Source organism: Anoplopoma fimbria, chromosome 11, assembly GCF_027596085.1.
Source record: "Anoplopoma fimbria isolate UVic2021 breed Golden Eagle Sablefish chromosome 11, Afim_UVic_2022, whole genome shotgun sequence".
In the NCBI taxonomy this organism is placed as follows: Eukaryota; Metazoa; Chordata; class Actinopteri; order Perciformes; family Anoplopomatidae; genus Anoplopoma; species Anoplopoma fimbria.
Genome location: NC_072459.1, coordinates 584,867 through 600,764, shown reverse-complemented (window position 1 = coordinate 600,764; position 15,898 = coordinate 584,867). Strand labels below are relative to the sequence as shown.

Sequence of the window (15,898 nt, the reverse complement as noted above, 5' to 3'; positions counted from 1 at the left end):
CCGGATGCTGAGGCGACGAGCTTATTGCAACAAAAAAAATAAAGTTCACCTGCCGAGAAGGAAACTCACCTGCAGCAGCCGGAGCTCGTTTCCTCCAAACGGGATGATGAAGAGGAGACGAAGAGGAGGAGGAGGAGTTTAATTTCCCTTTGTCACCTCTGATCAATAATTCCTCCGATCAGATTCTTTACTTTACTTCTTTACTGTTTTAAATGTTTTTAAATTCGTTCAGATCGGTTTTATTTCATCAAATACATTCAGCTTCAACGTTTGTTTAATTAAAGCTAAATTAAGTTCAACTATTTATATAAAAAATATAAAATAATCAACTGTTTAAATTCATAATTATCGTTTTCTGTTTTTAAGGTTCTTTCAAGAACGTTTTAAGGTTCTTTCAAGAACGTTTTAAGGTTCTTTCAAGAACGTTTTAAGGTTCTTTAAAGAATGTTTAAAGGTTCTTTCAAGAACGTTTTAAGGTTCTTTAAAGAATGTTTTAAGGTTCTTTCAAGAACGTTTTAAGGTTCTTTCAAGAACGTTTTAAGGTTCTTTAAAGAATGTTTTAAGGTTCTTTCAAGAACGTTTTAAGGTTCTTTAAATAATGTTTTAAGGTTCTTTAAATAATGCTTTAAGGTTCTGAAGTTTAGAGAATTTAAACCAACATTCTTCTCTTCACGTCGTTTTGTTTTAAATATTTAAAGCGTTTTGTTTTTTGAGTGAAAACAAAACCGTTGACATGGCGTGGTATTGATCTGACTCCTCATTGATCTGTCGGTTTGTTGTTTGGGAACTTTCTTTTTTTTTAAAAAGTTAAAAACGTTTAATCAGCTGAATGTTTTGATGCTAAAAACTCAAACTGGACAACAGAACCAGAACCAGAACCAGATCCCATGTGGACCTGGATGAGGACCGATCATGTGACCTTCCTCTAGAGACGTTCTGATTGGCTGTCGTGTGGTGATGATGAGGGAACGACAGATTCTAGACCAGATTTATACATTTCAGTTTTCAGGTTTCTGATAAATAGTTTATTGATCTGGTTTGTTTTTGTTCCAGGTTTGTTGTTTAAAGAAATGTAATCAATAATCTCATCCTGTTGCTCAGATCCTGATCCTGGTTCTGATCTGGTTCTGAGGATTGTAATCTGGTTCCGTGGATCCTGGTCTGGTTCCGTGGATCCTGGTCTGGTTTTTCTCCACCTCTGTTGGACTCTGTTGATCCCGTTTCTGTTTCCTGGTTCCGGTTGAACCCGGCTCCGGTTCAGGACCGGTTCCCGGGGTGCTGGGTCCGGATGTGGCTGTGGAGGCGGGTCGCCGAGGAGAACCTCTTGCCGCAGTGCGAGCAGCTCAGAGCGGAGGAGGCGGAGCCAAGCGGAGACGAGGCGGACGCCGCGGCGACGGCGTGCGTCAGACGGTGAGCCTTCAGGAGAGACATCCGACTGAACCGACGACCGCATTCCTCACACTCTGACCACACCCTCCTCCTCTTCCTCTGCACACACACACACACACACACACACACACAATACTAAATGTTAGACTTTTACTTTGTGATAGTAATTTAATGTTTTCTTTCTTCATAAAAACACAGTTCAAATGATAAGAAAATAAAAGATTGTATTTTTATGTATTAAAACAGATCTAGTCATTAGTAGTGTTAATGATGTGTTATAATCTTAGAGTTACTGTTAGGAAGTTAAACATCATAATTCATCTCTAATATCTATTTTATATTAATGTGAAAACATTTCCTTCAAACTACTGGATTTATTCTAGTTTATCACCAACACTACATTTTACAGATTACATGTGAACATATCATGATAACGTTATAATTTACCTTCAACCAATACTCATTTTCACTGAACAGAGCCTGAACGCATCATAATGTAACTGAACTGAACCTCCGTCTGTTAGCCGTTAGTGATGCTGCTAACGTTACTAGCTCTCCTCCTGTTAGCCGTTAGCGGTGCTGCTAACGTTACTAGCTCTCCTCCTGTTAGCCGTTAGCGGTGCTGCTAACGTTACTAGCTCTCCTCCTGTTAGCCGTTAGCGGTGCTGCTAACGTTACTAGCTCTCCTCCTGTTAGCCGTTAGCGGTGCTGCTAACGTTACTAGCTCTCCTCCTGTTAGCCGTTAGCGGTGCTGCTAACGTTACTAGCTCTCCTCCTGTTAGCCGTTTGCGGTGCTGCTAACGTCACTATAAAATTCAATATTTTGTGTTTTTACACATAAATAGCACAAAGGTATTAAATGATTCAAATTATAAAATAATTAAATATTTATTGTTTATGATCCGGACTGATGGGTTCAAAGATTTAAGTGAAAGAAAACATTTTATGAATATTTAATATTTGTATAAAGTTTTTCTGACGTCTTCGTCCTCTGAAGACAAAAACAACAAATAAAACAAGAGAAGAAGAAGATCAGCTGTTTGGTCTTAGTGTTAAATGAATTAATATTCATGTTTCCTCCCTCACCTTCCTCCCTTTGTCCTCCTCTCCTTCCTCTTCCTCCTCCTCCTCCTCCTCTTCCTCCTCCTCCTCCTCCTCTCTGGTGGGGGACCGATGGACTCGACCTGGACCCTCAGCGGTTCCGTCCACCGACAGAACGTTGAGCGAGTCTTTAGCGGCGTCTTCGTCTTCCTCCTCCAGCAACTGAGACGGAAGAGTCAGGAGACGATGGAGCATCGAGGCCGAGGACCGGCGGCCTGAAGACCAGAGACCAGAGAGACCAGGGTCAGGATCAGGGAGACCAGAGAGAGTAGAGAGAACAGGGTCAGGATCAGGGAGACCAGAGAGAGTAGAGAGAACAGGGTCAGGGGGACCAGAGAGACTAGAGAAACCAGAGAGACTAGAGAAACCAGAGACCAGAGAGACTAGGGTCAGGGAGACCAGAGATACTAAAGAGACCAGAGAGACTAGAGAGACCAGAGACTAGAGATCCCAGAGAGACTAGGGTCAGATAGACCAGATAGACCAGAGAGACTAGAGAGACCACTGTTGGGTCAGACCAGAGTACGAGTACACATGTACTTCATTAACTGGAGTAGAAGTACTCTGATCTTATACTGCAGTAAAATGTTGTTAGTGTCGATGACCAGTAGATGACAGTGATGAGACACACACAAGCTGAGAAGAGATTTTACTATATATATATATATATATATATATATATATATATATATATATATTTATTTATTTATTTATTAGGGACACCTTGTTAGTACCGGGTTGGACCCTTTTGCCTTCAGACCTGCCTTAATTCTTGGTAGCATAGATTCAACAAGGTGTTGGAAACGTTCCTCAGAGATGTTGCTCCATATCGACATGACAGCATCACCACGTTGCTGCAGACTTGTCTGCTCATCCATGATGTGAATCTCCCGTTCCTCCACATCCCAAAGGTCTCTGTTGGATTGAGGTCTGGTGACTGGAGGCCACTGGAGTACTGGGAACTCATTGTCATGTTCAAGAGAGCAGTCTGAGATGATGTGAGCTTTGTGTCATGGTGCATTATGCTGCTGGAAGTAGCCATCAGGAGATGGGTCCACTGTGGTCATAAAGGGACGGACATGGTCAGCAACAATACTCAGGGAGGCCGTGGCGTTTAAACCATGCCCAACTGGTACTAAGGGGCCTAAAGTGTGCCAAGAAAAGATCCCCCACACCATTACACCACCACCACCAGCCTGAACCGTTGATAGAAGGCAGGATGGATCACTGCTCTCATGGTGTTTACGCCACATTCTGACCCTACCATCTGAACGTCGCAGCTGAAATGGAGACTCATCAGACCAGACAACGTGTTTCAATCTTCTATTGTCCAACTTTGGTGAGCCTCAGTTTCCTGTTCTGAGCTGACAGGAGAGGCACCGGTGTGGTCTTCTGCTGCTGGATCTGCTTCCAGGTTCAGAGATGGTATTCTGCATACATTGGTTGTAACGAGTGGTTATTTGAGTTACTGTTGCCTTTCTATCATATGAATCACTCTGCCCATTCTCCTCTGACCTCTGACATCAACAAGAAATCTTCGTCCACACAACTGCCGCTCACTGGATGTTTCCTCTTTTTGGGACCGTTCTCTATAAACCCTAGAGATGGTTGTGGGTGTAAATCCCAGTAGATCAGCAGTTTTTGCAACACACCAACAACCATGCCACGTTCAAAGTTCCTTCCCCATTCTGATGCTCGGTTTGAACTTCAGCAAGTCGTCTTCACCACATCTAGATGAATGAATGCATTGAGTTGCTGCCATGTGATTGGCTGATTAGCTATTTTGTGTTAACAAGCAATTGAACAGGTGTGCCTAATAAAGTGGCCGGTGAGTGTGTGTGTATATGTATATATATATTTCTCTAGATATGCTTTATAATTAGTATTTTTGTTATACTTATATTTCATTATATATGAATAAATATATAAAAATATATAATGTACATTATTAACATTATATTTCATGTTCATTTTTGTATAATTAGTTTTTAGTTATTGTATGTTTTACATCTGTAAATAAAAACTGTTTCGTGGGTCACCTGTGTGGCTGGCTCCAGGTTTGGATCCAGTTCGGGGTCCAGATGGAGGTCCAGGTCCGCTGGTCCTCCTCTGACCGTCTGCAGCCTCCTCATCAGGAGAAAACACCTCCATGTCCTCCAGGGGAGTCCAGCGGGGGTCCTGCTGGGGGAGGAGGGGGAGGGCTCCAGGGTCACGGAGGGGGTGGAGAGAGGCGCCACCTGATCTGCCCCCCTCACCCAGACTCCGCCGCCCACCACCACCTCCTCCTCCTCTTCCTCCTCCACCCAGCTCCTTGATCTGCCAGACATCACTGCACCACTTCTGACCAAAGACCTTGTCCAGGATGGGAACCCAGTCCTGAGACACCGAGAGGACGGGGGCGCTCCGGGTCTGAGGGGGAGAAAGGAGAGAGGATGAGAGAGGAGGAGGAGAGGAGAGAGGAGGTGAGGAGGAAGCAGAAGAGATAAAGGGAAGGAGGTGAAGGAGCAGTAGATGCAGGAGGAAACCCTGAACTTGTATCATGTGTTTATGTGTAATGTGACTTTGCGGTGAGGTCACTGTGATGTCATGGTGTCCTGCGGTACAGCGTGACATCACAGTTAAAGGGGTCCACTCACCCTCGGTCTCCCCCGTCTCTTTGGACTCGCTGACCTCCGTCAGCTCCTCCCGAGTGTCCTCAGAGCCGCTGGGTGACACAGAGTCGTTCTCCGACCCTCTCCTCCTCCCTTTGGCTCCTCCTCCTCTCCCCTTCTCCCCCTCCTCCCCCCTGTCAGAGCTCTTGTCCAGTGTCTCCCCCAGGTCCTGTTGCTCTCTCTCCATCTTGGTGATCTCCAGCAGCAGGTCGTCAACGAGGCCTCCACGATCTTTGTCAGCTCGTGAACCGCAAAGTCCAGGACCTGCTCCATGACGGACTTCAGCTGGTCTGCAGGGAGGAGGAGGGACCAACATCATAAACATCATCATCATAAACATAACATATATATATATACACACACACAGATATGTATACACATATATATATATATATATATATATACATACATACATATATACACATATATATACGTATATACATATATATATATACATGTATATATATATATATATACATATACACATGTACATATACATATACATATATATACATATACACATATATATATACACATACATACATATATACATACATATATAAAAAAATATATATATATTTAAGAATATAAGCAGAAATCTGATTTCTTATCAGAGAAGCGTCCTGAATCTGCACGGTGGTGGTTTTTATTTTATTGGGAAATATTTGTCATTTATTTTTGTGTGTAATATATATATATATATACACACACACACACACACACACACACACACACACATATATATGTCATTTTGTAATCAAATGTGACCTGATGAGATGTGGATCCACTGCAGCTGTACTGTTGGTGTCTTGTAAACCCATGAGGGTTGGGCACGTTTTTGTGCATGACACGAAAATAAAAAAATATCTATCTATCTATCTATACACACACGTACATACATACACAAACCAGTGTATATCCCCCTCAAACCAGATACACTTCCTCTCATTATCTGTTAATATTAATGAATAAAGTAAACTGGTTTAATGAGTAGAAACTCGTCTCCCGTCCATCTGTCTTCAGATTAAACATGTGACCTGTGAGTCATGTGACCTTCTGCCACACAGACTGACCCACTTTCTACTTTTACGGATGAATAAATAGAGACACCGTTAATCCCAAACAAACAATCAGTGTGGAGGCGTGCCAGCGCTGCCTACATGTACCAGGATGCATTGCTTCTGAACACTGTAAAGGATCATTTCAAACACTGTAGGCGCTCTGAACAAACACCCTGCTACACGTGCTGCTAACGGTGCAGGACTGCACCATGTGACTCTACCTGCTAATGTTGTGTTGTGTGAGGATTAAACACGAAGACAAAAACCGACAGAGTTATTGATCTTTTCATTTCATGATCCCTCTTAGCAATGTTCCCGTGAATCAAACGTTAATATCAAGTTCTACGCTGATGACTCTCAGATTTATATTCCCATCCGGGTCATCTCCAACATTTATCTTCCGTTTGTTAATCTTCAGTTGGTAAATATGCCGTTTTGTTATTTATCTAACATAAAGTTTTTTTTATCTACCATTTTGTTTATCTATTGTTTTGATTATCTACTATATTGTTGTTTATCTTCCGGTTTGATTTTCTGCCATTTTGTCTGCCGGTTATGTTTTTTGTTTTTTTTTACCATTTTCTGATTCTGCCGTTTTGTTTATATGCCGTTTTGTTTAATGCCGTTTCATTTTTTCTACCTTTTTATTTATCTAGTGTTAAATCTTGGCTATCTGAGCTCTTTCTCCATCTAAAGAAGAAACGTTGAGCCAAAAGAACAGACGACACAACAGCAGAACGACTCATCAGGTTCTCCAACGATCACAAAGACCTTCTGGATGAATCCACAACAGGTCCGTTAGGGTCCACCTGTCCCTGATCGCAGACCAGCTGGACCCCAACAACAAACTGGTCCACCTTTTGTTTTAGGTCATGAAGAAGGACCGGGTGATGCCGTCGTCACGGTAACCACACGTCTGCCAGTCTGATCACTGGATCCAGTGGAGACATCCGACACCTGGTGTTTACAGTGAGCTTATGTCTGCTCTGCTGATGTACTTGTATCAGAGAATCACTGTACTCATACTGTGTACATGTACTACTACGATTCCATCACAAGTATAAGATCCTTCACATAAAGACAGTGTATTTAATCATTAGGTTTTAATTAAAGCCTTAATTAGTGGTTCAGTAGTTTAACGATTTAAAAACAGAACTATCGTCGTCATAACATTGACAGGTCGACACCAGAGACGTATACGGCGTCTCTACGTCACTCCTCCTCAGTCCATATATGGTCACTTCCTGTTCACTGGTTGCAAAAAAAAAGATGGCGACGGGCAAATCGCCAAACTTGAGACTTCAAAACATCCGTCAACAAAAAGAGTGACGTCACAACACAAACACACACAACCCCACTTTGTTGTCATTTCCACACTCAGCTAACGCTAACGCTCATGACCTTTTCTCTGCTTTGACATTGTGTTGATTAAGAACACAATAAATATTCATTCATTGAAGGCAGTTTTGTAATGCTCTGTGTTTTGGACACAAGTTTGATCTCCAGCTGTGTTTAGTACCAAACGGGAAAATTCACTTTTTCAACTCAAAGAATGTTTTTCCTCTGATCTACTTCCTGATTGGTGGAGGTGTTACTGAGGACCAATGAACGTGGTCTAATTTGAACACAGGTGTGTTTTAGCAAGGGGGCGGGGCTTCAGAGTCGGGCACGTCGTCTCATTGGCCGTTTCTCAATACCAAGTACGGTCAAGTATGGACTTGCAAACTTGCAAGTTCATACTTGGATAGTTCGACTCGGGAGTACAAACTCCCGAGGACGGGAGGACGCAGTACGGTCATTTTGCAATTGGAACAGCAGCGAACTTGATGACGTCACCAACGTCACGACGTCACCAACTCAGCTCGTCGGTCCCGCCTACTCCGGTTATCTTCAGTCATATATATTGACAATAAAACGAAATATGATATAAAACACAACCTTTTTTCGTTTTCATTTAGAAAATATAAAAATATTATGTATATGTATGTATATATATATATATATATATATATATATATATATATATATGTATATGTTTTGTGTTACATCTGCAACCACAACCACAGAGACACCGGAGCCAGCGGCACATCTGGAGGAGCCTAGCCGAGATCAGGCTGCTGTCAGCGGGATGCATGAGCACCACCGCCCGGTCTCCTCTCTGGTCCTCTCATATCTCCGACAAACGTCGGCGCTTTTTTCAAACAGGCTCTATCTTGATAAATCGACCGCATATTTTAAGTCTTAACAACTACATTCTCGCTTAAAAAAATGTTAAAACTAAATTCCGTTACACAACAGCAGCAGTATTTAGACAGTTATAACTGACAGTTGTGAGTCGTCTCCGCTGCTGTCGGCTCTTGTTTGCTGGTGAAATGCATTCTGGGATACTTGGCTGTCCAAAGTCCACACAAGTCTCCTCCGATGCATCCTCGGTATAATGGGCGGAGCGAGGACACTTCCGGGTATCTGGACCGTACTTGGCTTGATGCGAACTTGTGTATTGGAACAGTACTTGGGCCGCGCTTGATGACGTTTCACAAGTTCACGAGGACACAAGTACAGAGAAGTTCACATATTGAGAAACGGCCCTTAACTGATGGATGTTTGAGTCACTTCCTGTCACATTTAAAAAGATTTCTGAACGAGGAGCGTGAAGAAGAAGGAATCCTCAGAACACCATCAAAACGTTCTGTAAATCTTCGGTCCGATCACAAGCCGCCTCGTTAGACGTTGATATGATGTTGATGATGATTGAGTCGTTTCAGCTCTGAGAACATTAATCCCAGAAGAGCTGATCTGAGAGCAGATCACAGGACGAACTGGAATTCCCCTCGATGGGCGAGATAACGAGTTAATGAGCGTTAACGGAGATAAATCTGTCTCCGTGTTAAGTGTTATGAGAGGATGGAGGTTTAATGTGCTCAGACTAACACGTTTCACCAAATATGATTATCAATTTACTTTCACAAATTTATAATCAAGATTTATATATATATATACACACATATTTATACATATACATACATACATACATATATATATATATATATATATACATACATACATACATATATATATATATATATACACACATACATGTATATTTTGGTGCCACATAACATTCTACTTTCAAGGATCCAGACTGAAAACTTAATTTAACTGTATTTACTATAAAATGTTTTTCTTAACAAAAGAAAAAACATTTCAAAAGTAGCATTATAATCCACCTTTTTTTACGGAGTAGAACCTGAACGCATCAACGTGTTAACTTTTACTTCTGAAGCCGTATGAAGATCTAAAAATTAAAACTTTCATTAAATCACAAAGACAGAAATGAGTTCAGATAATAAGAGGAATATAAAAACATAAAAAGTAAAGTTCAGAAGACTTCTCTAGTAAACATCTCTAAAGATGAATAAGAACTGAGGAAGACTCCGGTCATTAACCCAACGTCTCATGAGTTCAGTTATAACAGTTCTGTTGATCTACAGGAGTTCATTTAATCACTTGCACTAACAAACCTCCTCCTCCTCCTCCTCCTCCTCCTCTGTTTGTCTCCACAGAGAGCAGACTTCAACCCAGCCCCCCGTCACACGGCGGTGACCTTTGACCTGAGCGTGTCAGAGTTAATCCAACACTCCGACTTCATGAAGCCGACGATGAAAACAGAAACTTCTAATTCACTCCAACGTGTCTGATTATTATACATGAGGTCTACTGGTTCTACTGGTCCATCACACGAGGTCTACTGGTTCTACTGGTCCATCTCAAGAGGTCTACTGGTTTTACTGGTCCATCTCATGAGGTCTACTGGTTCTACTGGTCCAGTGTCTCTGTTAGAATGGTTATTTATTGAAGGACAGAAGAAGAACATCAATAAAACAGTTGTCTGGTCGGTACTGGATTGTCTGGTTGTCATTGGTTGGTACTGGTTGCTGATGAAGATGATGATGAAGACCTCCTTCAGTTGCCAGAGCAGCTTCATCTGTTTGTGATCTCTGATCGTCCTGCTGGCCTGGATTTAAAGCCCGGGGGGGCTTTGCGTGTCATCCGGGTGTTTCATGCGAGTGCACAGATGTGTTCATGCATGCGTGAGGTTTATTTTCTATCTCACGTGTCTCTGCATGTGTGTGTGTGTGTGTGTGTGTGTGTGTGTGTGTGTGTGTGTGTGTGTGTGTGTGTGTGTGTGTGTGTCTGAAACACACCCAAACAAACACACACAAAGGATGAGTGACATCGTTGGAGATGGAGGAGGTTCGTCCTGTCCAGACGGATCAGAGGCATCAGGACCTGATCCGTCTGGAGACACCACCCTACAATACTATAATAATAATATTAATAAAATAATAAAATAATAATAATAATACTATAATAATAATGATAATACTATAATAATAATAATACTATAATAAAATAATAATAAAATATAATACTAGAATAATACTATAAAAGAAGAAGAATAACCGTTATTATGATTTTAGTTCATGTGAGTTATTCTATAAAGCAGATCTGAAACAAGCTTCAGGTTTTATGTTTTAATCTGTTGTCAGGACGATGAGCGTATTTCATCCTTTCCTGATATTTTATTAAACAATGGATGGATTAATAAAGAAAGCTGCTCCCTGATCATTTGTTTACTGTGTTGTTGCCGTTTTTATTGTGTTCGTGTCTTATCATCTTTGTATTGTCTCGTAGTTTGTTGAGGATTTATGTGTTTTGTCCTGAAAATAGGAAAAACATTTTTAGATCAATTGAAAGTAAAAAATTGGAACATTATTGTCGACATCTAACATCTATATTTATATACTATGTGATCCTATGTTTATGTTGTAGTCGTTGTGGTATTCTAGTATATTCATTATATTGTGTATTCTATGGATATACATCTCTAGTGTTGATTATTTACTGTATAACCTGCTGCTGTAACATATACAGAGATTAATCAATAATCTAATGATAAACATCTTCCTGCGGTTATGAAAAGTTTTGTCTGTTATTTATTGATAAGTTGACTAAACCACTTCTAAAAGAATCAGTAGTGATCAGAATCAGTTTATCAGGACGACCAGCTGAAGGTTTTAATGTATTGATTGTTTGGTATCAATAAATCTGAGAATATATTCTTAAAGTTGAACGTAGAAACCCTCCCTGTTCCTAATAAACTGAACACTGATGATTTATGTTTTCTTTTTGTTACAAACACAATAATAAGTTAAACATAAATTATCTTTAGAGCCTGATAAAAATAATCACCAATAACTCTGATTATCAATCAACTCTTAAAGTAATTTAAGAATAAACTCTCTTTAAAGATAAAGAGCGTTATATTAAACAATAACACACACACTCATATACATTTATATAAATATATATAAATGATTAATCATCAACTGGTTTTAGTGATATTTATCATTTAAACACCAAGATATTTTGTATTTTCCTCAGATTTAAAGTTTTTCATTCTGTATTGATGAGTAATAACTGATGAACACACATTCTGATAAAATTAAATCATAAAATGGAATTCTTTACACATTTATGAACTAAAGGTTTGTTTTTTATAAGAACACAATTTTACCAAGAAACTGATTTTTGTTTTCTGATTTTAAAGTCTTTACAGTGTCTGACAGATGCTGGGTTTCTGAGGAACATATTGTTTTACTGTTTATCATTTTTCAATGTACTTTAAAAATATATATATACATAAAAACATACATTTTTGCTGCTTACATCGTTGTTAAGAACCGACATCTCTAGTTGACGTTTTATATCAAACATCCATCAGTCAATGAGACGACGTGCTCGACTCTGAAGCCCCGCCCCCTCGCTAAAACACACCTGTGTTCAAATTAGACCACGTTCATTGGTCCTCAGTAACACCTCCACCAATCAGGAAGTAGATCAGAGGAAAAACATTCTTTGAGTTGAAAAAGTGAATTTTCCCGTTTGGTACTAAACACAGCTGGAGATCAAACTTAAATTTCTTTTTGGTAGAAAAACATGTGTCCAAAACACAGAGCATTACAAAACTGCCTTCAATGAATGAATATTTATTGTGTTCTTAATCAACACAATGTCAAAGCAGAGAAAAGGTCATGAGCGTTAGCGTTAGCGTTGAGTGTGGAAATGACAACAAAGTGGGGTTGTGTGCGTTTGTGTTGTGACGTCACTCTTTTTGTTGACGGATGTTTTGAAGTCTCAAGTTTGGCGATTTGCCCGTCGCCATCTTTTTTTTTTGCAACCAGTGAACAGGAAGTGACCATATTTGGACTGAGGAGTGACGTAGAGACGCCATACACGTCTCTGGTGTCGACCTGTCAATCAGCGTGTAGCCCTGTTGCTCCCCCCCCCCACACCACCTCCTCCACCAGCAGCCCCTCGTATATCTCATAAGACGACCCCTCCACGCTCCGACACTGAAGCCTCGGTTTCTTTTATTCAAAGCGTACGGTGTCTTTGTTTAGAACCGAGTTTCTGGTCTGCAGCTCGCTTCCCTCCCGTTCAGTCAGAAAGTTAAAGTAAATACGTGGAATGTGAGCTGACACCCAGCAGAAGGTGTTTAAAGGAAAAGGAGGCCGGGCTCCTGGTTTCCTCCATTTTAACGGGTCATAAACCCAGGAATGGACGGTGATATATGTGACACAGAATGTGTTGGTTTATATCATTCATTTGTATTTGTATAATTTCTTTGTATCATTTCTTTGTATCATTTCTTTGTATTATTCATTTGTATTTGTATCATTTATTTGTATCATTTATTTGTATTTGTATCATTTATTTGTAACATTTATTTGTCTCTGTATCATTTATTTGTATTTGTATCATTTATTTGTATCATTTATTTCTATTTGTAACATTTATTTGTATCTATTATTTCTTTGTATCATTTATTTGTATTTGTATAATTAATTTGTATCATTTCTTTGTATAATTTATTTGTATCATTTATTTGTATTTGTATCATTTATTTGTATTTGTAACATTTATTTGTATCTATTATTTATTTGTATAATTCATTTGTATAATTTATTTGTATTTGTATCATTTATTTGTATTGTTAAATCTGTTATTTATGTCTTTGAATGTTTGTATTATTTCCTCATTGACATATTGAGCATTTGTTTCATAACTGAACCCCCCCCCCCCCCACACCCCCCCCCCCCACACACACACACACACACACACACACACACACACACACACACACACACACACACACACACTGTGGGTCTGACCCGTTACAGACCCGGGTCCAGAGCGGGTGCGGGTCCTCGCGGCCCTGCAGAGTTACGCAACGCGTCGCGTGCGGGGGGAGGAGCCCCGCAGTGTTTGTGTTTGTGCGTGTCTCTGCGTGAGAACGTGCGTGTTGTGTAACGGAGGAGGAGGAGGAGGAGGAGGAGGAGGAGGGGGGGAGGGGGGGGGGGCACCTACCCACGACGCGTCCCCGCTGCTCCAGGCGGCGCATGTCGGTGGTCCCGCCCGGCTGCGGGCCGTGTCCTGCGTGTCCCGCGGGTCCGGGGAGGAGCAGCGTCTGCTCGGGCTTTGTCCTGCCGCCGTCCGGCCCCTCTGCGGCTCTGCCTCCTCCGTCCTGCTGGCCCCCGGCTCTGCCTCCTCCGTCCTGCTGGCCCCCGGCTCTGCCTCCTCCGTCCTGCTGGCCCCCGGCTCTGCCTCCTCCGTCCTGCTGGCCCCCGGCTCTGCCTCCTCCGTCCTGCTGGCCCCCCCGGCTCTGCCTCCTCCGTCCTGCTGGCCCCCGGCTCTGCCTCCTCCGTCCTGCTGGCCCCCGGCTCTGCCTCCTCCGTCCTGCTGGCCCCCCGGCTCTGCCCCGGCTCTGTCCCGCCTGCAGCCTCCTCCGCAGCCGCTGGTTCTCCTGCTCCTTCCCGGCGGCCTCCAGCAGCAGCGCGTTCAGGCTGCAGCCCACCGTGCCGCTGATCTCCTGCACGGCCAGCTGCACGACCTGCTCCAGCACCGACTCCAGCTGGCCCTGGAAGAACGAGATGTACACGGCCCCGTTCATGCTGCCGCGCGCATCCCCGCTCTGCCCGCTCTGCCCCCTGTGCCGCTGCTCTGCCCGCTCTGCCCCCTGTGCCGCTGCTCTGCCCGCTCTGCCCCCTGTGCCGCTGCCCGCTCTGCCCCCTCTGCCCCGCTCTGCCCCCTCTACCCGCCGTACTGAGCAGAAGCGGGCCCGGTCTCTGGTCTCGGCTCCGCGTGTGTTTGCTGGTCTCGGGGATCTGCCGCACAGACCCGCGTAGAGGCGCAGCAGCATTTTCACGCCCACATGTGTTCGGGCCCGCCTGCCTGCAGGGGCGCGCACCGTGCACGCGCCCCTGCAGGCAGGCCCACGCCATTTTGGCTTTTTCAGAAAATAACATCAGTCATTAGAGCTGGTTCTCAACCTTCATTCAGACATGTACCCCTGACCAGCAGAAAGTAATACACAGCGCTCCATCAGTCATTTATTAAACTGTCAACACTGAAGAATAATAATAATAATAATAATAATAATGAATTCAGTTTATGAACTTACACTTATATTTTATTGAATATTTATTAAATAACTATTTTTAAAGGATTTTTGAATGGATGTCAATGACAATATAAACCTGTGCAATACATTACACATTACACTGTGCAATAATAGTTAAAATAGTTGGGGGGTTTCTGTCTGTAAATATAATATTTCAGTTATTGTTGTTTTTTCTACTGTTTTCTTTTTATTGCTTATTTATAATACTTGTTTTTTTTTATTTTTTTTTTTTCATTTTTTATTTTTTATCTTTTCTTCTACTATGTCTCTTGTGTGCACTTTACTCTCTGCTGCTGTAAGCCTGCAAATTTCCCCGCTGCGGGACTAATAAAGGATTATCTTATCTTATCTTATCTTGTGCTAATTTCAAATATATATTTTTTAAATCTCACGTACCCCCATTTGAGAACCACTGATTTAGCAAATGTCAGCAAGGACTGAGAACCGTGTTATTGCTGCTAAACACCTCCAGAGTCCCACAGTCCTGCCAGGACAGAGCTTTACCCGACCGACCCACCACTGTATGCTAAAACACCTCAGCTGTACTTATATACTCAATTAAAGCTTATATATCATTCTCACCTGGGAACACCTGAAATCAGATTTGCTTGACAATTAATTGTTTATTCCACTTTTTTTGTACATCAAAAGATGTTCAGTTTAGTATAAAATAAAACAAAAGGAAAGTTGTCTTTAATACTATTTGGTACATTATATTGTTTCTCCTTAAAGCTGCATAATATGCATTGTTTGGCTCCTTACGGCTCTCAACATGGCGGCGGTTTTGCAGCTAACAGTGCTAACGGAGCTAACGTTGTTAACCGGAGGGCGGACACTGAATCCACCCGACCGACGGCGTTACCAGCTGTAACCGCCCTGATGTCTTTTTTTAAAATGATAAACTATTAGGTAGTAATTCACTGTAGTCCTCATCACTGTGTAGTGTTACGTGGTTTTATTCATGTCGTACATTAGGATCCTTTTCCGTGGTGGACACACCCAATTACAAAGAGACGTGTTCATGACGGTTTTCCTGAACCTACAAGGTTTTGTTGCGTAATGCCGTCCTGACTGAGGAAAGAAAGAAGTAACATTCGTAAGAAATCTGAAATATATAATTGTTTGAAAGTTTTGCTGACCAACACGGGGAAAAATTGAAAATTCGTGACCGT

The 15,898-nt window shown here is 41.9% G+C and overlaps 1 protein-coding gene across 1 annotated transcript; it reads right to left on the bottom strand.

The window, feature by feature from the left end:
* Positions 1 to 573: 573 nt before the first annotated feature.
* LOC129098039 (uncharacterized) lies at positions 574 to 5,270 on the bottom strand. The gene is made up of 4 exons (XM_054606986.1): positions 5,127 to 5,270; positions 4,530 to 4,899; positions 2,476 to 2,705; positions 574 to 1,488 (listed from the first exon to the last, which is right to left on the bottom strand). Exons 2-4 carry the CDS (start codon positions 4,639 to 4,641, stop codon positions 1,258 to 1,260), a joined length of 573 nt encoding a protein of 190 aa, XP_054462961.1. The 5' UTR covers positions 4,642 to 4,899; positions 5,127 to 5,270; the 3' UTR covers positions 574 to 1,257.
* Positions 5,271 to 15,898: the final 10,628 nt, after the last annotated feature.